General features: G+C 42.0%; 1 protein-coding gene across 1 annotated transcript in view; it reads left to right on the top strand.

Moving 5' to 3' along the window:
- SYT14 (synaptotagmin 14) overlaps positions 1–26826 on the top strand; it is a gene marked incomplete at both ends in the record, with an annotated part of 119978 nt that overhangs the window by 53752 nt on the left and 39400 nt on the right. The window contains one exon of the mRNA XM_084245502.1: positions 26390–26655. Coding sequence (XP_084101628.1) covers positions 26390–26655 — 266 coding nt within the window. The remainder of the gene's footprint in view (positions 1–26389; positions 26656–26826) is intronic.

Genomic DNA, 26826 nt, shown 5'->3' with positions numbered 1-26826 from the left:
AATATAATACTGGAAGTCCTAGCCAGGGCAATAAGACAAGAGAAAGACATCCAAGGAATCCAAATAGGAAAAGAAGAAGTCAAACTATCACTATTTGCAGACGATATGATATTATACATAGTGAACCCCAAAAACTCCACAGAAAAGCTAATTCAACTCATCAATCAGTTCAGTAAAGTGGCAGGATACAAAATCAACACGCAAAAGTCAGTAGCCTTCCTATACACAAACAATAAATCTGAAGAAGAAGAAATCAAAAAAACCATCCCTTTTGTTATTGAAACAAAAAAAAATCAAATATTTGGGAATAAATCTAACAAAAGAGGTAAAGGACCTATACAAAGAAAACTATAAAACACTGTTAAAAGAAATAGAAGAAGACACAAAGAAATGGAGAGACATCCCCTGCTCATGGATTGGAAGAATAAACATTATTAAAATGGCCATCCTTCCAAAAGCAATATACAGATTCAATGCTATTCCAATCAAAATTTCAATGTCATTCTTCAAAGAAATAGAACAATTATTGATGAAATTCATATGGAATCACAAAAAACCCCGAATAGCCAAAGCTCTCCTGAAAAAAAAAGAAGGGAATGGAGGCATCACACTCCCAGACTTCAAACTCTACTACAAAGCCATAATCATCAAAACTGCATGGTATTGGAACAAGAACAGACATACAGACCAATGGAATCAAATAGAAAATCCAGAAATAAACCCACGGATTTATGGTCAACTAATCTTTGACAAAGGAGCAAAGACTATGCATTGGAGCAAAGAAAGTTTGTTCAATAAATGGTGCTGGGAAAACTGGGTCGCTACATGCAAAAGAATGAAGCTTGACCACTACCTCACACCATACACAAAAATCAACTCAAAATGGATTAAAGAACTAGACATAAGACCTGAAACCATAAAATATATAGAAGGAAATATAGGCGAAACACTACGTGATTTGCACATCAAAGACATCTTTACAAACACATCACCCAAAGCAGTGATAGTGAAGGCAAAGATAAACAGCTGGGACTACATCAAATTAAAGAGCTTCTGCACAGCAAAAGAGACAATAACAAAAACAAAGAGAAACCCCACCAACTGGGAGAACATTTTTGCACCCAACACTAATGATAAAGGACTGATCACAAAAATCTGCAAAGAGCTGATGAGACTCAACAACAACAAAGAAAATAATCCAGTCAAAAAATGGGCAGAAGAGCTAAAAAGAAACTTCTCTGAAGAGGAAATGCAAATGGCCAACAGGCATATGAAAAAATGTTCAACATCACTTGCCATCAGGGAAATGCAAATCAAAACTACCATGAGATACCATCTTACACCAGTGAGAATGGCACATATTAAAAAAACTAGCAACAACAAATGCTGGCGAGGGTGTGGAGAAAAAGGAACTCTTCTACACTGTTGGTGGAAGTGCAAACTGGTCCAACCACTGTGGAAAGCTGTGTGGAGATTTCTGGACCTACTAAACATAGAGCTTCCATATGATCCAGCAATTCCACTCCTAGGTATTTACCCAAAGGACACAGAAACATCAATTCCAAAGAACACCTGCACCCCTATGTTTATAGCAGCACTGTTTACAATAGCTAAGCTTTGGAAACAACCCAAATGCCCAAAAATAGATGACTGGATCAAGAAGATGTGGTCCATATATACCATGGAATATTACTCAGCATTCAAAAAAGATAAACACATGCAATTTGCAGCAACATGGATGGCGCTGGAAGGGATCATGCTCAGCGAAATAAGCCAAAAAGAAAAAGAAAAATACCGGATGGTCTCACTCATAGCAGGAATCTAGAAAACTTAAATAAGGGACCAGGAAAATGAATAACTATAAGAAAGTGAAAATCAAAATCAACAAAAAACTATGAACCAGAGACACTTTTAGGGGGGCGGGGGCGGGAGGGGAGGGATTGGGGTCAGAATGGGGGGGCTGCACTTGTATGGGGAATATAACAATAAAATTTATTATTAAAAAAATAAATAAAAAAAAATAAAGAGACATCACTCAAAGCGGTGATAGTGAAGGCAAAGATAAACAGCTGGGACTACATCAAATTAAGGAGCTTCTGCAAAAAAAAAAAAAAAAAACAATTCAAATAAGGATATCACATTCTTTTTTTTTTTTTTTTTTTTTGGTGTAGAAGAACTGGAGTGTTAAGCCAAAGATGCAGGGGGTAAGAGGATTCACCAGAGACAGAGTAGGGAGCAGAACATGTGGATCTACTGAAATACACTGCTGAGGGGGGCAGTGGGGTGACAGAAGAGGTCTGCTGTGCCCTGTTTGTCACCTCCCTGGCTGGGGATCAAACTCAGGCCACAGTAGTGATAGCCTGAGGCTCCACCCCTAGGCCACCAGGGAGGCTCTCAGTGGACAGTTAATTAAGCATTTATAATGTGTGGTTGTTTTGGCTGGCATCTGTGGGAGGAGGACCAGGCTGAGGCAGAGGGAGGATGGACTGTGATCTCTTCACTTATGTTGATTCATTTCATCTTTTAACCATTCTTCCAAGTTTGGACAACTCTGAACTCTGCTTTGCAAGTAGAAGTGAGATGGAGTTTGTTCACGTTGTGGCTTAGGGTTCCTCGAACCTGAGTGACTGGGATGGGAGAACTCTGCCCTGAGGTCAGCTCTGGGCCATCGGGAAATTCCGTATCACATGACAAAAGATAGATGTGCGTGAGCACCCAGCTGTTCTGTGTTCTGTTCCACTGAACTGAGACTGTCTGACAAGCTGCAGGCGTGTTTAAAATGAAGCAGATGCACCTTTAGTATATTGAACATACATGTAGTAAGTCCAAGCCTATGTAGCATGCCATGAAAATGCAGCTGTTATTTTTGTAACTAATTAGACCTAGCATTAGTGTTATGCAAACCATTAAGAGTTGATAAGTTCACCCCTGCTTACCTGTGTGAGTGAACATACACATGTGTGAGTGAACACACTTGTGTGAGTGGCCAGAGCCGCTGTGTGTGGCTGTTCAGGTCCGTCCAGCCCCCGGGCCAACACACCTGGCCTTCGCCTGCCCCCTGTAAGTTGTGAGCATGCAGGTCACGGCGTTGCTCCTCCCTTTGCAGAAACTAGCAAAGTCGGTGGGGGAGGGGAGGGACCTCACATCCATCCCAGTTCTTGAGTCCTAAGGTGCTGTGCTGCTAAGTGAGACTCTCAGAATTTCCTTTCATGGTCTTCCAGGTTTCCAATGTGACAGGTGAAATGTCAGGCAAAGCAGATTGTGCGTGTGCAGCTCACAGTCTAATCATTGCCTCCTGTCGATTCTAAGGCTTTTCATTAGTCTCTATGTCAGCGTTAATAGGGAACTGCTATGCCCTTTGGCACTGAGCTACAAATAGTCTCAAAGCAGGTTTGTCCATAAAAAGAAAATGCTGTGGGGCTTCCCTTCTGGCCTAGGGGTTAGTCTCAGGCTGTCACCTCTATGGCCTGAGTCTATCCCGGGCCAGGGAGCTGACCCACATGGAGCAGCAGACCTCTCCTGTGTCCCGCTATTCCCTTCAGCAGTGTATTTCAGTCAATCCACCTGTTCTGCTCCCCACTCTGTCTCTGGGGAATCCTTTCACCACCCCCTCCCCTGCACCTCTGGCCTGTACCCCAGTTCTTCTACCCCAAAATAAATAAAATCTTTTCTAAAAAAGAGAGAATGCTGAGCTAACCATTGATTTCTCTTTGGAGAGCTTCAAAAATTGGGCTTGGTTGTAACTGTGGTCAGGAGATGCCAGATGCCCCCGAAGAAGGGACCCGGTGCCCAGTCCTGCGCTGATCTCGCCGGGAGGTTGGAGTTGCTGCTCTGAGGAAGCCTCTGCTTGCTCTTGCTGCTGCAGTTCTGAATTTCTGTGTGTCCGTTTCTCTGGCACTAATTGGCAGTGGAATTGGTGGAAAACTTTTTGCTGCTCTTCCTGACAGGACAGCTCCTGGACTGACGCGAGGCCCATCTCCCCGTGAGCCACTGATGAAGCCCGGATCTCATCAGTGGGTGAGATTTATCCAGTCTGTCATCTGAACCTTTGTTTAAATTTTCCATCTCCACAAGGAAACCAAAAGGCTGTGTTCTCTGTATCTGGACTACAGTCAATCTTCCCGAAGGGGCCTCCGTTCCTCCCTGGATTTCCCAGAGGCCTGCCATTTAATCTAATTTTTCATTATCTCAGTTTCCGTTGGATCCTTTCTCACCATCCCGTTAATTTCATCCTCATATTACTGCACTTTGACATTAATGGACTGTCACTGTGGAGGCTGTGATGCTGGCCGTGTAGGACTAACATGAAATGTTCCTAATTGAGCTGACTGGCCCGACAATGATGGCTCTTGTGTCTGGAGGCTTTCTTTAAATAATGAGTCAAATTTGAAGCTTCTGAGAGGAAACATATATACATTTATTCTTGTGAGAATTTTATTCCAGAGGCTCATCAATTATGTGTCACATTTCAAGCTCTTACTAAATAATCTACATTTTCAGTAACTCTGAAATGAACCTTTGTAGATTAAGATCCTATTACATTTCTTGTTTAAAAGCAAATCACCACCAGGGACCCCCTGGTGGCCTAGGAGTTGAGTCTCAGGTTATCACCACTGTGGCCTGAGTTTGATCGCTGGCCAGAGAGCTGACCCACAGGGCACCTCAGACTTCTCCTGTCTCCCAGCTGTTCCCCTCAGCAGTGTATTTTAGTCAGTCTGCCTGTTCTGCTCCCCACTCTGTCTCTTGCGGGTCCTCTCAACCCCCCACACCTCTGGGATGCACCCCAATTCTTCCATGTATGAATAAATAAATCTTAAATAAAAAAAGCACATCACTACCAGGTGAGAGACTGGAGTCAGGGTTGTGGGTGCTTGGGGCTCCATCCTGGTGCCTGTAGCTTGTCAACCTCAACTTGACCGACCCAAGCTTTAGACCAAGGCCATTTCTAGACATGTTAGTAGTCATAAAAATTCAGCCATGGGGTTTGATTTAAGGACTTTAAATGAAACTAACTGCACTAATGTGAAAACTCTAATTTGAAGTTAGGTGTCAAAAGCACCCCCTCTCCCCAATTCACAGCAGAACTCTTAGATCCTTGAATCTGTTAGTTCATATCCATTGTGGTGCTGGCAAGACTTCATGGCACCTGTCACTACATCGTGAACTTGCCCTTTGAATCTTGCCCAGCTTTACCGCCTTTGCTATTTATAATTAATCTTCTAAGATGGCCAGAGTGGCCTTATTTATTTGTTCAATGATCTTTTTCAGTAGTGTAAAGATCTGTTATCCAGTGGCTTGATGTTCCATCTCAGAAGGCTTCTATTTGTCACAGGAAAAGAAGCAGTAGGTGCACTTAACTCATGTTAGAGTCATGCCCTGGCTGCTTAAAGGCAGCCCTGATGCAAGTGGAAGGCCAAGGAGATCGACTTGAATTATGCATGACTGTCTGGAGCTGGTTGCATTAGCCTGCCGGATGGAGAATGTAAACATGTTCTGAATTTTAAGTACATGACAGTATATGAGTGGCAGGTTAAAAATAGAACTAATAACCTGAGTGCATATTTGGAAATCTGATTTTTCCTGTGTGAAACTCTATAGGGACAGTACCTGCAAGTGGTCGGCTGCCAGTGTAGTGAGTTGCTTTGTATTGCGCAGACAAACGATTCTATCCAGGTCAGCGAGGTTTTTTTCTTGCTAATTTGTTAAACTTTTCACAGTAGAAACAAAAACAAGTGTGCAAGTGAATAAGGATCGCCCCCTACAGTTCCAAGCTGTTTCAAATGTGTTTTTAAAAAAAAATGGCCCGGAGCATCTGCTTGCTCAAGCACTGTCCACTGTTCTAGAACTGCGATGGGCACTACTGAACATCTTCATGGGGAAGTTTGGCATTCTAGTGTCTCGAAATCCTGCACCTTTCACTCCCATGGAAACTGGGACAGGGGAAGTCCATTCTGAATAGCTCTTGTGTCTAGACGACTGTCTTTATTTTGCATTTGTAAATATAAGATTCCTCTAAAGCCATAATCACTCTTTATGATATTAAGTGTCCACGGCCCTAAAGTTCTTTGCTTATATCATTTATGGTTTCTGGATGCATATGCATTTTTGTTTGTGAATATTGGTAAATTTGACTCATTTCTCTTTTGCATTAATACTGCTTTTCATATCAAGTCTTAGAGGCCATAGAGACAAAAAATTTAGCCTCTGTTGCATATTAATGAATATTTTTGTTACTGGCTTTTTATATTATTGATAGTGATTGTCCAACCCATAATTTTAATATTGTGTTGATTAGGAATTTTCACTTACAGTACCTAGATTTTATGTTACATATAGAAACACCTTTCATAGTTTGAGGTTTGAGAAATTTTTTCATGTTTTCTTCTAGTATTTTTACGGCTTCATTTTTTACACTAATATCTTTGATCCAACTGGGGTCTGTTATGATACCAGGACTGAAATGGAATTCTAGCTTTATTCTTCTACAAATTTCTAATCACTATTGCTGTGTTATTTTCTGAAAAATACAATATTTTTAACTGCTGATTTGAAGTGCTATTTTTATCATATACTAAACTTCTTTTTGTTCTTATTTCTGAACTTTATTATCGTTCAGTGACTTCCTGTATTGCATTGTCTAATGATCTACCGTAGGATCATGTTACTCTATGTCAGAAAGTTTTCGGTTATTTTGGTACACTAATTCTTCCCACTGACCTTTAGAACAAGGTCTAAATTCTTATGCTCTTTTTAGTTGGATCACAGTGCCTCATATCAGGGGTATTTTTTGTTTGTTTTTTAAACATTGATTTTAATTACCAATGTGAAGTCTTTCAGTTCCTCTCTATTGCATTTCACAATATCTTTTTATTTTTATTTGTCATCTTTAGTTTGATGTTACAGCTCAAGTAATTTTCCTGTTTCTTTGGTGCTTTCTTCACCTCTGGAGAAGCTGAAATCAATTATCTGCAATTACTCTTTTTTGTTTGCAACTTAATTCTTTCCATGGTTTCCTTCCTTCTGTTCTAAAGCACTCCTACAACTCCCCACATTTACAGTGTCCATCCTTCTAGTCGTCTTCATCTGTTTTAGTATTTTTAAAAATTAAACTGAATGGAGACAATTTCCTTATACACCCCTTCCTTATAAATCCTCCTTAAAGGCTAGTTAACAGTGCCCCCATATCTTCACAGGCCATTATTTACAATTATTTGAAAGGTGGATCTTATTTTTCTCTCTCTAGTGAAAGTTTTTAAATTTAATTTTGTTCCTGTGGTATACATTTACTACACAAAAGTGGAACCTTACATAAGTGAAATCATCAAAATTTGCCTGTCATTTCTGGTTTATTTCACTTACCAGAGTGTCTTTGAGGTTCTTCCATATTGTTCCATGTTTCAGAACTTTATTCCTTTTTATGGCTAGGTAATATTCCACTCTATACATATGCCACATTTTGTTTTCACCCATCAGTGGACACTTGAGTTGCTTCTACATTTTGATTAATGCATATTGCTATGAATATTAAGAGTGCAATTATCTGAGTCCTTTCTTTCCATATTTCTGTGCATATGCCTAGAAGTTAAATTATTTGATTCTGTTCATTTTTGCTTCTATGTATATTTTGGTGTCCTGTCATTGATGCTTATATGTCTGTAATTATATCTCCTTGCTAGAGATATATTTTTATACTATGTCCCTCTTGATCTCTAATCATTTTTTTATTTGTTTTAAAGTCTATTTTTCTGATATACAGTCACTCTTGCTTTCTTGTGATTGATTTTGCAAAATATTTCTTTTCTAACTTTTTACTTTCAATACAATTGTTTATTTCATCTAAAGTATGCTTCCTATAGCCAGCATATAGTTGAATCATGCTTTTTTTTAATTCAGTCTGTTTCTACATTTTGTTGAGATTATATAATCCATTCATATTTAATATTATTTAATAATAATATTTAATATTATTTATATGATTTAAAATATGGCTATCCTTTTATGTTATTTTTCTGTGTAACTCAAGTCTTCCATTGTTCCTCTGTGCCTGCTTTACTGCTTTCTTTTGCATTATGGAGATATTCATAAGGTAGCATTTTAATTTCTTTAACTACCTTTTTACTACATTAGTTGAATATTTTTGATTGGTTGGCCTAAGAGCTTACCATAGTAATCTTATCCAAATCAGTTTCAGATTGATGCTAGCTTCATTCCAGTCATGCCTGGAAATATAACTTAGAGAGTACTGTCCTTTCCCCATTTTATTGTTATGTTGTTTTTATACATAATATTCCTACTCATGTTGCAAACCACACAGTACATTGTTATAATTACTACTTTACCATTATAGTCACTTCCTTTGCCCAGGGGAGCTTTGGTACCCCTTTGCCCTAGGAGCTGTTACTGGTAGAATATGCACCTGTATTATGTTTCTATGTTGTGGGACCAACAGTACCTTGTATACATTGTGTCTCATTTTTAAATAAGAGAATAGAAGTTAAAGAGAAAATATGCATTTCTCTTGTCTTTTATAAGTAGTTGCTTTACTGTCACTCTGTATCTGGAGTCACCATTGATGGTCACTCGTTTTCAGCCGGAAGAACTTTCTTTACCATTTTCTTTACCAATATGTCCTCTCAGGATCTGTTAATCTGGAACAGTGTTTATTTCACCTTCATTTTTAAAAGATAGCTTTGCTGGGTATATGGTTCTTGCCTGACAGTTGTTTCTTTGACCGTCTTGAAGATGGTATCCCTGCCTTGGGCCTCCAGTGTTTTGGCTGAGAAACAACTCCCATGTGCTGATTGGTTTGGCATTGCCACCTTTCCAATTTTCTCCGTCCCTTTGACTCTTGTTTCCACGCTTGTCTGTACATCTCTCTGCCTTTATCCTGCTTGGATGCCGTTGAGCTTCTTGGATGTGTCATTGCTGTTTTTCAGTAAACTTGGGGAGTGTATGACGTTAGGTCTGTGCGTACTTTTCCAAGTATCTTTTTCTCCTCCAGGTGTTCCCATTGCTTGTGTGTTGGTGCACTAGGTGCTTCTCTAAGGCTCTCTTCTTTTTCCTGCGTCCTTTCCTCTCCTGGCTCTTTGGTGGCATCACCTGTACGTTCCTCTCACACATTCACTTACTTGTCCTTCTGGTGGTTGATATCTACTGTTGAGTCCTTCTAGTGAAATTTTTATTTCATTTTTTATGATTTTCAATTCCATAATACCTATTCAGTTATTTTTAGTGATATTCTCTATTGCATGCAACACTTATCACATTTCCTTTATTTTTGTAGTCCTGGTTTCCTTTAATCCTGTGAACACATTCTCTAACATCTTTGTGACGTCTTGTCTCTCACACATGGGGGTGTTGCCTCCCTTTTCTTCCGTGTGTGTGATTCATACTTTGTTTCTTTGGATGCCTCATAATCTTTGTTAAATCACCCTGGAGTTTGTGGTACTCTTTTCCCATTTACTTGTTGGGTGGGTGACTGGATTTTTTTTAGTGATTTTTGTTTCTCTACACAGATTTGAGCCTCTGATGTTTTTTAGGGAACCCAGTTACCCTAGGGCAGCAGGAATTGTGATGGATTCTCTTCCCCTTTTGCCCCAAACACATCCAGCTGTTAAATCCCAGTAGTTTCAAGCTGGTTGATCCAGGGGCTTCTAACAGTGGCCTGAACTATAAAAGGCTCTGCACACAAATCCAGTCAAATTCTGCCATCTCTGAAGGAGCAATTCTCAGGTTAGGTTTCCCCCTGACCTGAGAAAAGGCCTCTCTCAGTTAACTTAATACCCTCTCTTCTGCGAAATGGCTGGTCCTGTTTCCTTCCTTTTGTGAGTCTCTGCATTGCCTTTTGTTACCAGAACCCAGCCATCTTAGTGGTGAGAGCCAGCAGGACAGTGATGTCCTTTCAACCTGCTGCCTCACCATAAGTCAGTTGTGGCAGTTGCTCCTCAGAGCTCAGTAACTGCCATTTGTAATGGACCAATCAGGTGTGAGCTGTGAGCTGATTGGTGCTAAATGGTCCAATCAAACTTGTGGGTGAAAGAGAATATAAGCCAGGGTTGGAGGTTGCTGAGGGAGCCCTCAGAAAAAGGAGATGACCCAGGGCCCCCAGAAAAAGACGACCAGGAGCCCCCAGAAAAAGGATACGATGATGAAAGCCCCCAGAAAAAGGAGATGACCTTGGGGCCCCTTCGATGACCAGGGCCCCTGAAGAAGGAGAGATGACGCCCAGAACCCCTGAAGAAGAAGGAGAGACTACCCCAGGCCCCTAAAGAAAAGAAGATGGTTCCAGCTTCTGAAGAAAGAAGTAAAGAAGCATCCAGCAGCCACCCTCTGAGGAGGAAGAGAAGCCGAAGGACTCAGTCACGGACTGGGCCTCGGGCCTGTCTCTGATGTTGCCTGAGAGGAGCACCAAAGGCCCTGGGCCTGGTGCCTCTAAGAGCTGTTTGTTGTTGGTACCTGGGTGAGGCAGCCGCCATGTGTGGGTACAGTGAGCTTGTTATTTCCCCTGTTTGTAAAAATCCCCATGGTTGTTCCTGGAGTCTAAGGTCTCTTGCAATTGTGCACGCAGTTGAGAACCCACAGACAGTGACCTGTCCTCTTATCGGGCACTGTCCTTTAGCTTTTGGTTTTTGGCCCTGTGGCCTCTCTTGTGGCCCTCTCTGCCCCTGTTTCACTTTTGCAGAAATTCTGCTATTCTTGAGAGCACTCCTAGCCTCAAGCCTCTTCCTTCTCTGTTGCAAAGAACTCAGTTCTTTTGGGAAGAGAATAGGGCCTCTGTTTTATGGCTCATTCTCATCCACCTGAGAGCAACATCTCTGAGCCAGGGTTTTGGAAATGGGTGTGGAGATGGGGCAGGCTTCTCTCTGAACAGATGCCCTGCGCTAGGAGCTGAGTATTCACTGTTGGGGAGGCAGCACTTGGGACCCTTGGTCCTGCCTCTCCTGGTAAGGAACTCTGTCTGCCACTCCAGACAGGGCAAAGGCCATCTGAGCTGCAGTTTTCTGAGCAAACTGTGCTAAATTTAGAACCTTTAGGGCTCCTCATTCCCTGAGTGTTGGGAGGGCGGAAGAAGGGAACCTTATCCATTCCACTTACTCAAACCCCAGGTAACTGGGGACAGAATGAAAAAACACAGGCATTTTGCTCTCCCCTGGGAAAAGCCCTCCACTCCATCTGGATGCTTTGCTCTTTGGGGTGGAGTTGCTGCCCTACTAAGTGAGGAGAGCTAGAGAGAGGGTGGTTTTGGTTCAAATACCATAGACTCTCGTCTTTCTTAGTGAATTTCCATATATTTCTTGAATATATGATTTTTCATTTGCTATTCATATTTCCAGAGACATTAAATAATCCTGTTTTTAAGTTTTCTACTAGGGAATGGTCAACAAAGACCCTCCTACTGTCATGCCAGGAATTGGTCCTCTATTGATTTATCTTTAAGTGTTTGAAGCACACAAATAAATACACCCAGTTTAATTATGATACATGCATTCTCTAGGTTTTTCAGATTCTAATGTTTTGCTATATTCCAAATTCTTTTTTAAAAAAATTAATGAAATACCAGGCAGATTTGAAAGCATCTATATGCATCTTTATATTTTATATAGATCTGCCTTGACTTATAATGAAGTTACCTCCTGATAAATGCACAGTAGTTCAAAAGTTACACATGCATTGAATACTCCTAGCCCACCAAACTTCATGGCATAGCTAGCCAACTGATACGTGCTCTGAACGCTCGGTTTAGCTAGCAGTGGGGCAAATCATTTAACAAGGAGCCTATTTTTTTAATTTTATATATTTTTACATCATTTTTCATTTTTGTACAATGTGTGCGTTTTCATCTTGGTTATAGTCCCAGTAAAATTCCCACCACCATTGTTTTGATCCTACTTCCTTCTCCCCCCTATAGTCTATCTCTGGTTTATAGTTGTCTGTTGATTTTGATTTTTACTTTATTATAATTAGTCTTTTTCCTGATCCCTTATTTGGGTCTTCTAAATTCCTGCTATGAGTGAGACCATCCAGTATTTTTCTTTTTTCTGGCTTATTTCACTGAGCATGATCCCTTCCAGCTCCATCTATGTTGCTGCAAATAGCATGAGTTTATCTTTTTAACTGCTGAGTAATATTCCGTTGTATATATGTACCACATCTTCTTGATCCAGTCATCTATTTTTTGGGCATTTGGGTTGTTTCTATAGCATACCTATTGTAAATAGTGCTGCAATAAACATTGGGGTGCAGGTATCCTTTTGAAATAATGAGAATATGCAATGGAGCAAAGAAAGTTTGTTCAATAAATGGTGCTGGGAAAACTGGGCCACTACATGCAAAAGAATGAAGCTTGACTACTACCTCACACCATGCACAAAAACCAACTCTAAATGGATTAAAGAACTAGAGATAAGACCTGAAACCATAAAATATATGGAAGGAAATATTGGTGAACACTACATGACATACACCTCAGTAACAGGTTTAAAGACACATCACCCAAAGCAGTGATAGTGACGGAGCCTATTTTATAACAAAGTCCTGGCTGTCTCACAGCTTATCAATTGTACTGCACTGGACGTGGCCATAGGATGGTTGTGCTTTCCATGTGCAGCTACTGCATCCTGAAGTCAGAAGCTTGGGTTGAATGTGGTAAATTAAGGACTCTTACTTGCTGTTTGTTGTTCCATTAATTTTTTAAAAAAGATTATTTATTTATATAAACACTGGGTACAGTCAGAAGCATGGGAGGGTGAGAGAATTCACCAGAGCCAGAGCAGGGAGCAGAACAGGCAGACACTGCTGAGGGGAGCAGCGGGCGAGGCAGGAGAGGTCTGCATGCCATGTGGGACCCTCACTGGCGGCAGGGGATTGAACCGGCGCTGCAGAGGCTGCAGGCAGCTTTACAGCCCAGCGCTCAATCGCTGCGCCACCAGGGAGGCCCTATTCCATTAATTTTTTTACAAATTTAAAAGGTCAACCCTCTATTAGCAGTGTGTGAGCATCGTGGCTGATCTTTGGTACCTGTGGTTGCCAGACTTCTGTCTTTGGAATCCAGGAGGTGGAATATGACATTGCAGTGGAGTTCTAGGAAAACAGGTGAGGCATAAAATGAGATGAAATTTGTAAAGATTTAAAAAGAAGAAATAAAATAGGCATTGTTTAGAAATGATAGGATTACCTGCCAAGAGTGGGAAAGAGATTGAATAGGCAAATGATTAGAGAAAATCTTTTGTCTGGCAGCTTTGCTCCTAATTTCTAATAATTTGTCCCTAGCTCCAGCTAGGAGCTTGTGTGCAATGTTGAGTCCAGAGACTGTGCCCCTTGTTCCTGTCTTAAAGGGCACACTTCTGAGGTTTCTCTTTTACGATATTTATTACAGATATTTGGAAAATATTTATTGAACTATGGAAGTTCCCATCTGTTTCTCATTTTCTGAGTCTTTTTAAAGTTATTAATGATATTTAATTTTATATATTGCTCTGATTTTATGATATCACATAGTTTTTGACTTTTAGTATTTGTTGTAAAGTATATTAAGGTATCCTTGTGTTAAACCACCCTTACATTTGTGAAACAGGTTCCAACTTGTCTTTCTGTATTTGGTTTACTCTTCTATTTCCCTTAGGATTTTTGCAACTGTGTACTTAAAGGAACTTACTGTAAACTTTTTTCCTCCTTATATTGTCTTTTTTTGTGTTTTAGAATAAAAGTTTTACTAAAAATTATGGTTTTAGATTATTTCCCCTTTTCTCATTTCTCCATAACATTGTATAAAATTGAGAGTATCTATTCTCTAAATATTTAGTAGAGTCTGAAAAAGAAACCGCTTCATGATTTTTGTGGGGATAATCTTAAATTTTATAGATTACCTAAATTTTGTAGATTTAGCTAGGTTCTCTATTTCTTCTTGAGTGAGTGTGGTAAATTATATATTTCCCAGGAATTCTTTATGAGTTTTTGGAATAGGGTTATAAAGTTATCAATAGTATTCTTTTCTTTATTTAATCTTGTTAGGGTTTTTTCCCCATTAGTTTTATCAAGAAACCTGGTTTGGGTTTTTATCAATCCTCTGTACTGTATATATTATTAAATTTCATTAATTCTATGTTCTTTGTTATTTCCTTATTTTCAATTTTCTTTGAACTAAACTTTCTCTGGTGTCTGGAGCCAGATATTAAATTATCTTTCAGGTTTTTTTTTTCTTTTCTAACATAGATGTTGAAGAATATGCATTTCTTGCTATTATTTTAACTGTTGCACCTCCTTAGTATGTGATATTTTCATGTTCATTTGTTGTTATGATTTTCTAAATTACTATTATGATTTCTCTTTAAGTTCATAAGTTATTTTGAAGTTTAAACACTATCCAAATGTATAGAAAATCCCCTAATGTGTTCAGTAAAAAATTTGCCTCTTCCTGACTTCTAAATAATTGTGTGGCAGTCGGTAACAGGATCTAGGTGAGACCTCCTCTCGCCAGCTGTGAAGATGTGCTTTTTGCAGCTAATGTGTTTGTTTGGGAAGAAGGGGCAACTGCCGGTATTGACTGTGTCTATCGGAAGAACATTCTCTACTTCTTGCTGGCCCTTGTGCTGTGCGTGCTTTCTGGCCCAAGTTACTGTGTCCACATCGTCTCTATTTTTCTGTTTGCCTCTTCATCATTAGACTTGTGTTAACTCTGTCTATGACTGGGGATTTCTCAGTTTTTTCTCTTGGAGTTTTTCTTTGATTATTTTAAATTATGTTTCAAGGACTTCTATGTTGAAAAATGTAGATTTTGGGATTCAGTTGTTCCATCTATCCCTACATAGTAATGACCCTTCTTGATCCTTTATTGTTTATGACATTTGGGGGAAGGGCTCAAAAACTATTTCATTTGATATAATCAACCTATTCAGTGATATTTTTTCAAAGATTTATTTATATATACAAGAACTGGGATGTAGGCCAGAGTTGCAGGGAGTGAGAGGATTCACCAGAGACAGAATGGGAACAGAACAGGCAGAGCAACTGAAATACACTGCTGAGGGGAGCAGCAGGGAAATAGGAGAGGTCTGCCGCACCATGTGGGTAGCTCCCTGGCTGCCCGGGGGTCGAACTCATGCTGCAGAGGCTGCAGCCAGCTTCATAGTGCTCTGCTTAACCCTTTGTGCCACCAGGGAGGGCCCTATTCAGTGATTTTTTTTTTATATTGATATTTATCAAGTATAGCTTTCTCTGGGCTTCCCTGGTGGCCTAAGGGTTGAGTCACCACTGCGGCCTGTGTTTGATTCCCGGCCAGGGAGCTGACCCACATGGTGTAGCAGACCTCTCCTATCTCCCCGCAGCTCCCCTCAGCAGTGGGTTTCAGTGGACCTACCTATTCTGCTCCCCACTCTGTCTCTGGTGAATGCTCTCATCCCGCACCTCTGGCCTACACCCCAGTTCTTCTATGCATAAATAAATAAATCTTTCCCCAAAAAAGTCTAGCTTTTTCTATGCTTTCCACACATATTCAAGCTTCCTATATTCTTAGTTCTCAGTGTATTTCTTAGAGTTTAGTTCCTGTGTATTTAGTGCAACACTTAGGATAATGATTCCTATGTGTGAGTTTATTTCTGCCACATAGTTTTGTTCTAGTCACTCCACTTGTCCTGTGTTGCTTTTTCTTTCCATTGTTGGCCTTTGTCCTGATGTGATTTTTAGCAGCATATTAGTTTACAAAAATTGATATTCTCCACCTTCGATGGCATCTGTATGTGTAGAAACATCCTTAGTACAAAGAATATTCTGAACATCTGAGATAGCATTAGGAATTCTCAAGAAGGAAAGTGTTTTTATATTGTTGGCTTTTTTCCACTTTTGCAGATAATCCTCCTCGCCCCATCCCCATCTATTCTTGGAGTCACCCCGTGTTAAGTCATAGAATCACAGAAGTAGGTGGGACCTTGAGAATTGATAATAATTGAGAATTAATAATTCAGCTCATTATTCGAGAAAGTTCACATCCCAGATATCAAAATGTAAAACTCTGAGCAAATGGGCTTCAAGAACGGAGACGCTTTACTTCCCTTCCACAGTGGCTCATTCACAATTTTTGCTTTAGGAAAATTAATCCCTTATTTTATCCCAATTCCAAAATGGAACTGCTGAGTTCTGGAGTCACAGCAGTTAAATTGGCAAGGACTCTTTTAATTGTGGGGTCTTGAGATTTAGCTCTTCTTCGCCATGTTATGGGGACCAAATTCAATACACTGCTGACAGAACCCTGGACCCCTCTCTGCCTTCCTCTTCCCCACTCAGTATCCCAACCTCCCCACTCCCTGACACAGAAGCTGCACAAATTGGTCTTCCTTCTGAGGACCAGTGGGGTTTCAGGACCACTCTTAGAGCTTAGCACAAAGTCAGTGGGCGCGAAAACCAGGGCAGCCGTTGGCCGTTTTCTGCAGGAGAAAGACGGGGCATGTGGGATGGCTGGGTATTGGGGTCTTGTGCTTTGCTGTGTGGGGGCACAGAAAGGGCACAGTGAAATCTGAGGGCACTTTTCAGCTTAGGTCCATCTTTCGCTTAGCAGACAGCTTGCTGTGGCCCCAAGTGGCAGTCATAGGAGGGGCCGGAGGTGGCTGCATTTCCCTGCAAGTCAGCTCAATTCAGCAAGGCTACTTTGAGTGTAATTTTTGCTGCAGTCCTTGGTGAGAAGGAAAACAGGTATTAAACATTTCCTGTGAGTCCCAATAAGAACTTCAGGAATGTATTATTTTTCTCTCAACTAATTCTGATTTCAACTGATAATCCTGTTTCCTTTAACTGTTCATATTAAAGTTTCTATTTAGAAAGTTTTATAATCTTTCAATGACTGCAAAAGATGCTTCCTCCCCCTACAGATGGAGAAATTGAGTCATTATGAGATCTGACTGGAAACTTCTGTGTGAATCCACTGTGTCCTACTGAATTTGTACATTATATCTTCTCTGTAAAGTCAACAGCCTTCTTTTAGTAAATCATATATTCACACAGGTAATAAAAACATTTTCATATTAGATAATAAAAACAATTGTGTTTACACAACCTGTAGGGTTTTCATAGGTTACAACATGTATTTCTTGGTTGATGTTTTAATCATTAGACTTAGAATATTAGTTATCAAAAGGACAGACACATCTGTCCATGTCTAATAAAATAACTTGTGAACTGTCATATCGTGAAGAGAATGAAACTTATGATTTATCTTCAAAAGTAAAATTATATGTAGATATGATAGATATAATAGAGGTAGATAGATAAAATAGAGGTAGATAGGAATTCTACCTCACCACCCTTATAAATCTAAACTATTCCCCTCAGTAGTGTATTTCAGTCTGCCTGTTCTGCTCCCCATACTGTCTCTGGTGAATCCTCTCACCCCCGCACCTCTGGCCTGCACCCCAGTTCTTGTATGCATAAATAAATAAATCTTTTTTAAAAAAGGAAAGAAATCAAGTAGGGTATTCAATTTCTGATTTTTAGTGGTGTTTTATTTAGTAAAAGACTGTAGTTTATTAGAAAAATTAGGTTTCTGTGCTAAGACAGAAAGAACAAGATGATTTCTGACATGGAACAAATAATTTTTACTGATACTTTTGCCCGATAATAAAAAGCATTCTGCAATGTTTTACAGCCATGTTTTTGTTACAAGCCAGCAGTTAACTTTGAACATGCTCTAGTTCTCATAAATGAGTTCTGAAATATTTTATTGTGGGCTAGTGATATATGACTCGATGAGATGTTGCCGTTAATATAACTAGAAGTTTTCATGGACGGTCTCAAACCCAGGTTTACTTTGGACATGGGGTTCATTTTGGAGCCTATGAAAAGGTTGATTTGGTTTGTTTCAATGTTTGTGCTTTTCCTTTTATAAAAACTCTTTGTCTTTCACCCAGTGATTTTCTGTCTAATATTGTTAAAACAACTTCCCTGTCAGCTGGTCTCTTTTAGCTAGAAGGAGAAACACACACACACAACACACATGCACACACACACGGGAGTCCCCTGTGTGGTCTGGCTGTTAAACCTGAGCGGTGGCACAAACAACGACACGGCCCTGGCGTCTGGGTAGCTCGTTTCCCACCATGTCAGTTTTCTGGTGTTTGCTGAGACATGAAGCAGAAGTAGGAGATGCTTGTCACTGGTTTCCATGGAAACCCCAAGGATACTTTGGAGCTCAGAAGGGTAGAGCAAACCACAGTAATAGGTCTTATTATAAGGGCAAAATACATAAAAGGTTCAGGCATATGCTTTTAATTTGTTTCCAGAAATAGCTAGAAGCAGAGAGGATGCAGTGAAATCCTGTTTCTCACTCTTACTGGGCGAGGCAGCTTTGGAGATTTAATGATTGACTTTCGCCGAGGCAGGGAGAGCCAGACTGCAGGTGCGCCTGGAGTGGCCCTCCCTGATCCTCACATAGAGGCGCGTGCATGTTGTCTAATAGGAGCTTTCCTGTGGCCACCGATGTCCAGTTTGCTGATCGTTTTCCATTCTTATCCCTGTGACATAGTTTACTCCAAACAGCGCCCTTCAGACTGTTTGTAGTAGATTCAAATGCGCCGCAGAAGCACTTTCTATCTTCACATATGCAAGAATGTATCTGTGCATTTTTATTTTAAAATGCAAATAAGTCAGTAGCCAAAATTCTTATTGTTAAGGTATATTAAATTTTCCAGTCTTTTGGGGAACATATTAAAATTGAATGAGCTAAAAAAAACAGGATTCAGGGAGAGTAGACTAGAATAATTAAGTATTTTCTGTTAGAGAATTATGATGGGTAAAAGACTAATAACTCTTTTAAGACAAAATTCTTTAAAGATTTCCTTTTGAATTGCAATCTGCAAAGAATAATCTTGTATTGCATTGCAATTCAACACATTATTTCGTCTTGTTGCTATAGAAACTAATTCTGGTGCAGCTGTGATTGCTAATCAAAATTCTACCATTATACAACCTTTCCCCCCTTAGTGCTTAGTGTTATTTTTAGTTACAAAATAATAAATTTAAATGGTGAGTTCATGTTAATGGTCAAAACATTAACGCAAAGAGTTTTAAAAATTTGAGCCCTTTTTTGTGAAAATAAAGATGTGCTCCTATTGTATAGCTTCAATATGAATAACAAGAAAACAAAGCCTTTTCGCTGAATTACAAAGGTCTGTAATTGCTATATTACATCAACATTGTGAAGCACTTAACTGCTTCATAATCCTAAATTGCTACTATTTCAACCATCTATTTTGAAGTGTCTGGTTTCTTGGTGTTATAAAAATGAAAAAAATAAAATGTCCTCAGAATGCATGAAGTCTTTGAACACAAAATGGGAATGAAATCTATTGTTTTATCCTTAGCGAATTGAGATCACATCCCCAGTTTATGTCATAAGCAAAAGCTAATTAGTTGTCCTCATTCTTGCCTTTATTAGTGCATCAGCACCCACCAAACTATCCTGTTCACATCCCCCAGTATAAATCTTGTATATTCTACAGGCCAGAACGGAATCACATTTTTTGACTTTCTAAGAACATTGGTTCTTTTCCATTTCGTCAAACAAATGTTAAAACTGCTTACCATGTTATTCAGAGCAGAAGATGGACGATAGAATCTCTAGGGGGCCTATGCCAACTCTAAATTAAATCTTTGTTGTGTGTTATATAACCAGTAATGGTGCATTTTTGCATATATGGCATTCCCAAAATGTTCTTGTCTGATTTGGTACATCAAGTAAGGGAAGTAACATAAAATTTATTATTTCACATTCTGCTTGATTGAAATTAAAACTGAAACATGTGAAACAACAACTACTATTCTTATCTTCCTTTAGATGAAAAAAGTAAAACACAGTGGGAAATGAAACAGCTATTATTACTTAATATATTTGTATTCATTTTTCCGTTCACTTACCGTTCACTTACATATTGTATGTGCTGATGACAGAAGCAGTGACATTCTCAGGGTGCCTAAAATGGACACTTGAGAAGGGCCTGGCTGTCTGGAATTTGAACTTGGATGTGAAGTTGGCTGTTTTATTAAGTCATTGGCATCTGTGATGGAATTGAAGCCCCTGGCTGTGAAAAGCTCCCAAGGGTAGCTGGGGTTCCATTTCTCAGGCTTGGGAGTTCTTCACATCTTTCATGGAAATCTTTCTGATGTGTGTTTCACACTTAGCTTAATTGAATCTGTAATGATAATTTAGGGTCATGATTACTGGGTAGAACCAAAGCAGCAGCTGTAATGACAACACTCCTGGGACTCGGCAGCCAATATGAGCTGTAAGCCCAAAGCTTTGTGAAAAATTCTCCTGGATGACTTTTGTGGCCTCTTTCTTGTAAAGCTGGAGCGAGGGGACAGACTGTTTTGTGCTGTTGGACAGGCTAGAACTCCTGCAGAATTATCAGCAAATGCCGAAGTTGGCTTGCATTTTCTCCAGAGCACTAATGAATGAACAGCAGCCGGTGCCGTTGGTCATCCTGCAGCCCACCTGCTGTCTCGGCCTCATGTCAGTGCTGATCTACTAACGACCTTAACATGCTTGCCGACTGACTGTGCGGCATCTGCAGGCACCCACAAATCCAGTTAATCACCAAAAGTCCCAGCGCACCTGGTGTCACCCCCTTTTCCAGGGCCAGACGAGGCTTCAGTGAAGGCGGCACTGACACCTGTGCCCCAGAATTGCCACAGCCGGGAGACGTGGGAGCAGTGTGGACCTGCAGCCCTATGGCAGCCCTCTACAGCATGATGGGAAGCGTTGGGAGAGTTAAATCAACCCCAGGTTCCCGTGCGGGCAGAGGCATCGACACAGACATAGGCCTCCACCCTGGTTCCATCCTTCATTATAACATGGCGAGCCCACTGTGCTCTTTCAACATTTTCTGCTTGGATGTTCACAGGTGACTTTGGTCCAAACTTTAGAGTTTCCCTATCAGAAGAAAATGCCCCCAGAAAGTGATAGATCTCTTCTCACTCACCATGTGTTTCCACATGTGGATTTAAGTGCACCAAGGGAACGCTAGGAGGTCGCTGGGGGCCTGCACTTGTGTATAGTAGGTCCTGAATGGTGCATTGACTTTTAAGTACACAAAATGTTAGGTTTTATGTCATCTTCTCCCCCGAAGGCTCATCCCTCTGCAAACAACTGAAAGCATTTTGATGGCAGGTTGCACTGCACTGATTTCATGTTGCAGGGAACCAACGCATACGTGGCCCTCACGCGATGTCTAGCTCTCCGTGGAGACTTCCTGTGCAGACTTTCGGGACAGTAGAGCCAGCTCTCCTCTGAGAAGCTCAGGGACAAGTAGGAGAAATATTTAAGAGTTTTATTGAGATGTAACTCACATACCATGAAACTCACTTGTGTACAGTGTACAATGTACTGTGACTTTTAGTACATTTACAGAGCTGTACATCCACACCACAAATTAATTCTAGAATATTCTCATCACCCTAGAGAGACCTTGGACCTGCTGGTCGTCATTCCATGGCACCCCTCCCAGACCTGGGCGGTCACCCATGGGCTTCTGTTTATCTGTATCCCCTCCCCCACCCTCACCCACACTTCATAGAGCTGACTGGTGCAGCTCTGGAGCTTTGTAAATGTGATGTCTTCAGGGTCCCTCAGGTTGCAACATGCATTGTGCCACGTTTCTTATTATCACTAAGTCATTCTCCATCATCCATCTGTCACTCAGTGGACATCTGCACCCTTTCTATATGGTGGCTACTGGGAACCAGGCTGCTGTGTGTCTGTGTGTGTGTGCGTGTATGTGTTTTCTCCCTTCTCTCATTTCCCTTGTAAATAAACCTTGTATTAACTTTTTAAAAAAGAATGCTCTATTTGTCCTCCACTTTAAATTTTTTTTTTAAGATTTATTTATATAAGCACTGGGTACAGTCAGAAGCACGGGAGGGTGAGAGAATTCACCGGAGTCAAGCGGGCAGAGCAGAGCAGGCAGACTGATGAAGTACACTGCTGAGGGGAGCAGCGGGCGGCAGGAGAGGTCTGCGCACCATGTGGGACCCTCCTTCGGTGGCCGGGGGGCAGCCGGGGATCGAACCGGTGCTGCAAAGGCTGTGGGCAGCTTCACAGCCTAGTGCTCAACCGCTGTGCCACCTGGGGAGGCCCTGTTTACCTGTATTTTTATGGTAGCTGTACTAGTCAGTGTGAAGTGATCTCCCACTGTGATTTTGGGATTTATTTTTTAAACAAAGAATCACAGTGCCTAAGTACTGTAAGTATGGGGTACAGAGCCGTGACTCAGAGGATGGAGTTGTTAAATGGGCCGGAGAAGGCTTCTGAACTATAAGTGGAGTCTTGGATATTGGAAACGGTGCCTGTGAGACTTGAAGAGCTGTCTGTTTGTGACAGCCATGAGTTTTCTGGCAGAGCAGGCATGGTGGTCGCCACACTGCATACCCACCATGAAAGCCGTGACAGTGACGCTGTACAGACCACACACACAGCTTTTGTGCATGGTGAGGGTCAGCACTACGTAGCAACACTGTTCATGATTTAAAACATGTATTCATGAAATATATTTGTTGTCGTGTCCATCCCAGTTCTAGGGATTAAACCCCCTGTTCTAGAGTGCCCAGGAAGGGACAGAAAGATGTGGAAGCTCGTGTCTTAGCTCGGACCCTAGAACTACCAAGCAGGTGGGTAGCATTCAGGACAGGTCTCATCAACGCTATGTGTGTGACATGGGTGGGCACAGCTCTGGGACCTGATGGGTTTTTTTAATCACAATTTTTTTTGGCTTCAGTGGAATGACTTGTCAAGCTATCTAGATCCAAGTTTCTCAACCTTCTTTCATCATTGCCTCCTTACAGAGATGATTTTAATTCTATTTATGTAAATCAATTAATTAAATTACTTTAATTTCTACATAACAAGAAGAAAAATACTAAGGAATTAAAATTCATTCAGAAAGGGTTAAGTTTTGGTTGGCCACAAAGCACTATAATAGTTAAGATTTTTTATTGCCCTCCTCTTAGCTAATTACTCTTGGGGTAACATTGCCCCGATTATGGATGCTTGATCTAGTTCATTACTGCTTTGCTTAAAATTAGAAGACTTAGAATTTCTACTTTAACTCATGAAGAAGTAACTGTGGTCAGATTTGCTTTCCTGCCATAAGTAATTACAACACCAAGGAGAGAATGAAGAGCAAAGACTTCAGCTTCTGAAGGGCAGGACAATGAGCCGAGAGGGAAAGCCAGTAAGTGAGGTAACATCTGGGTGCCTCGACTTACTGTCTGGAGGCTGCAGTGCGCGAAGGAGAAACAAAATGGAATCTGGAAATCTCTTGAGTTGAAAGACAGAGATAAAGTTGAGGGAGATGGAAGGGGGTGGGGTTTGTGGGGCTGAGTGCAGGAGTGGATGGAGGACGAAGCTGCTGACAAGTTCATGGCATCTCCACATTGCTGGTGTGGCACTGGCCATGCATGCATGTGACACAGTTACCTGCATCTTGGAAAGGAGCTGTCAGAAAGCAGTGGGTAGAATAAGTCCCAGGACCTACACAGGGGTGAAGATGACGTGTGTTTCCAGCACCCCCAGCAGAGAGGCACTGAGTGGCATCCTCAGTAAGGCCACAGCTGACCAGTGGGACTAACTCAGCATTAAGGTTGAGAACACTCTGAACCATGCTCACCAAATCTAGGTACGAGGAAGACTCAAAAGATCGATCTTATCCTCAAGAAATGTAACTGTATGCCAGAATAAAGTCAAAACACTATCCAGTGGAATACAACAAAAATTTAGTATTCGGCAATGTAAGATTCACAATGCTCAGCAGCTAATAATTTCCAAGTATACAACAACAACAAAACAACCCATGATGTGGTGGGGTGTAGGGAAAATAAACAGAAACAGAAATAAGCAGCAAAGATAATGAAATGAGCCGGCAGGGGTCTTACAACAGCTCATGTCGAGTATATTATTGTGCTTGGGAATGTAAGGAAAATCATGAAAAAAGAGATGGAAGACCTGAGAAGACCAAAGGAACTCAAGGATGTGGAAAATGCAGTCTCCGAAATTAAAAACAGGCTGAACATACTGGGTGGGGTTAACAGGTGGACATTGAAGAATTGTAGCCCAGGGTAGAGCGCAGAGAGGATAGCGTCACGAAGCTGCTAATCTGAGAGGCAATATTGGGTGCGGTGACATGTAATGAGGACAGGGCAATGGGAACAGAAACATATTTAAAAATATTACTACTGGAAATTTTCCGTGTTTGAAGAGAACAGTAAGTCTATAAGCCTGCGAAGCTCAACAAGACTAAGCAGCTTGAAGAAAATAAAAACTGGATCATGTGCTGCCATGAGAGAGGGTAGCAGAGCCCTTGCTGGCTCTAAAGCCAGGTCCCCACAGGGTGTTGTGAGCAAAGTGCTGAAAGGAACTTTTTAAAGGCTGTCAACCTTGAATTCTTTACCCAACAAAAAGCTCCAGAAATAAAGCTCCTTCAAGGACTTTTTCCCTGGGCAGTGGCCAAGGCTAAGACTCTGTCCGCAGGTGGAGTGGGCAGCTGAACGGCTGCCAAGTGCTGCCCCCATACCCTGCGTGTTGCCCGTCACCGGAAAAGAGTTGTGTCTGTACTTTGTCCAGTTTTATACTCATTTACAGCAGAGAGCTAACCCATTGCCAGCTGCTCTAGCATGAAAATAAGTTCCTTGATAGTATTTTTCATTATTATTATTATTATTATTATTTCAGTTTTACTATTCATTAACATGAAATATTTTCCACAGGTAAAACTGAGTAGCACTGGGATGAAAAGACAAACAAAAATATTGCTGGAAAGTGACACTGGAATTTTGGGCATGATTTCTTTCAAAATTCAGCCAGCTTAATTTATCAGGAGTCTTGCAGCTTCAGTGTAGTTGAGTAGAGGAAAAGAAGAAACCCCACTGGCCACTTACATTGGGTCATCCTTGTGTTATTTCAAAAGTGATATTTTTCAGTTTATCCCTTGATTTTTCTATTGTGCGTTTGTAAGGTTGTATGAGGAATACAAGACATCTTTTTTATTTTGTGTTCAAAAATTGCTGTTTTTAGGATGAGTCAGTGAATTCAAAGCCATGAACTTAAAATCCTTATTCTGTTATGTAGTTAAAATCCAATTAGTCTTGAACAGGGGTAGCAGTAGGAATTGTCTATGTGCTATGTCATTTCATTGTTAAGGCCATTTTGTGAGTCATCCTGTAAGAAATCCTAGGTCATTTTCTTACTTTTTTTTTTAATGTCATCAGTCATATAACATAAACTTCTCCCGTTAGACTTTTTCATATTTGTTTCTGGAAAGAAATCTTAAAGACAATACTTCCTCTCATCCTTTTCCCACATTCTGTACTTTACTAAACATCAGTGACCTCTTTAGTATTTCCTTAATGTGAAGATGAACTTACATCGTTTTCTTAGCATGCTCACTGTCTGCGAACCCAGAAGCCTGCCTCACGTGTGGGTCACCCGTAGATTTGCCCTTTATTCGGCAGAGATTTTTAGGGCAATACTGTGTGTCGGACACCACAGGGGTGCAGAAAGGCGCTGGCCACCTGCAGTGGGATGAATTGGCAGATCCAGTGTAAGCGCTGGAGCTAGAGCGTCCTGGGAGCACTTGGTAGGGCACCGAGCCCTCCCCCACCCCATCTTGCGCCCCCCGCCCCCTTTGCAGGAACGCGCTGCAGATGTGGGGACATCTCCTGGGAGATGGGAATGGTTCTGAGCGGGTGAGAAACAACTCGAAAGGGAAAAAGAAAGTGTGGCGTGGGAATTTTTCTGAGGTTAACAAGTCACTTGAATCTTGTGGGGTCATCTATGGAAAGGGAGGGCAGGCCAAGGACACCCCTGGCCGCGGGAGGAGCCTGGCCCAAGGAAGGGGACGCCCGCGTGGGAAATTTCTGGAATTCCGCCTGGGCCCTGAGGGCGCCAGGGCGTGGGGAGAGAGAGCCGGAGCAGTGCCAGTGCGCCCTCGGGGGGCCAGGGCTGCATGTTAGGTGGCGCCAGAAACACTTAGGGTCTCGTCCCGAAATTGGTGAGTACACGTCGGAGACTGTTGAGCGGCCCTGTAGCTCTGTAATTCTATGTGAGAACAAAATATTCAGCCCCCGAGGCAAAGCAGGGCTGAGTCGGCCTCCGAGTTCGGGGTGCGGCCTTAAGCGCAGCTGAGCCTCCCGTCGGACCCAGCCGGAGGCGGGACACGTGGCCGGGCCGCCTGCCCCGCCGGGCCTCTCCCGGTCCCTGCCGTCTGGTTTCCCCTCCTGTTACTCGGGGGAGAGGCGTGAGGAAGCTCCTGGGACCTGGGCGCGCAGCACCCCCAGCAGTCGAGCCCGGCGGTGGCGCCGAGCCCCCTAGCGCCTGCCGCAGCGCGGTGACGGCTCTCCCCCTTCCTTGCCCCAGGAAACTGCATTCAGAGGATGAGGAGGACGCCCCCGCTGGACGAGCTGCAGCCCCCGCCCTACCAGGACGACAGCGGCTCGCCCCACCTGTCGTGCACGCCCTCAGAGGTCGGGGACAGCAAGTGCGAGTTTTCTCACTGCAACAGCCCGCGCTGCTCCTACACGTGCCCAAGCGAGGGCAGCACGGGGCCAGACGCGGGGAGCGGCCGCAACAAAGGCTACGAGGAGGACGTCCCCAGCGACAGCACCGCGGTGCTGAGCCCCGAGGTCAGTGCCCGCCCGCTGGGGGCGGGGCGGGGCAGCGCGGGGCGGGGCGGGGCGGGGCCTGCCCCCTGGGGGCCTCTCTGCCGTGGTGGGGGCGGGTCTCTGACCCTTACCCAGCAGCCTCCAGGGCCCGCCCCCACTTCTCACCCCCACCCACACGTGGGCCCGACGTGA

The sequence above is a fragment of the Talpa europaea genome (assembly GCF_964194135.1).
Source record: "Talpa europaea genome assembly, chromosome: 10".
Classification (NCBI taxonomy): Eukaryota; Metazoa; Chordata; class Mammalia; order Eulipotyphla; family Talpidae; genus Talpa; species Talpa europaea.
Note: the sequence above shows the minus strand (reverse complement) of the source record. Positions and strands in the feature narration are given on the sequence as shown.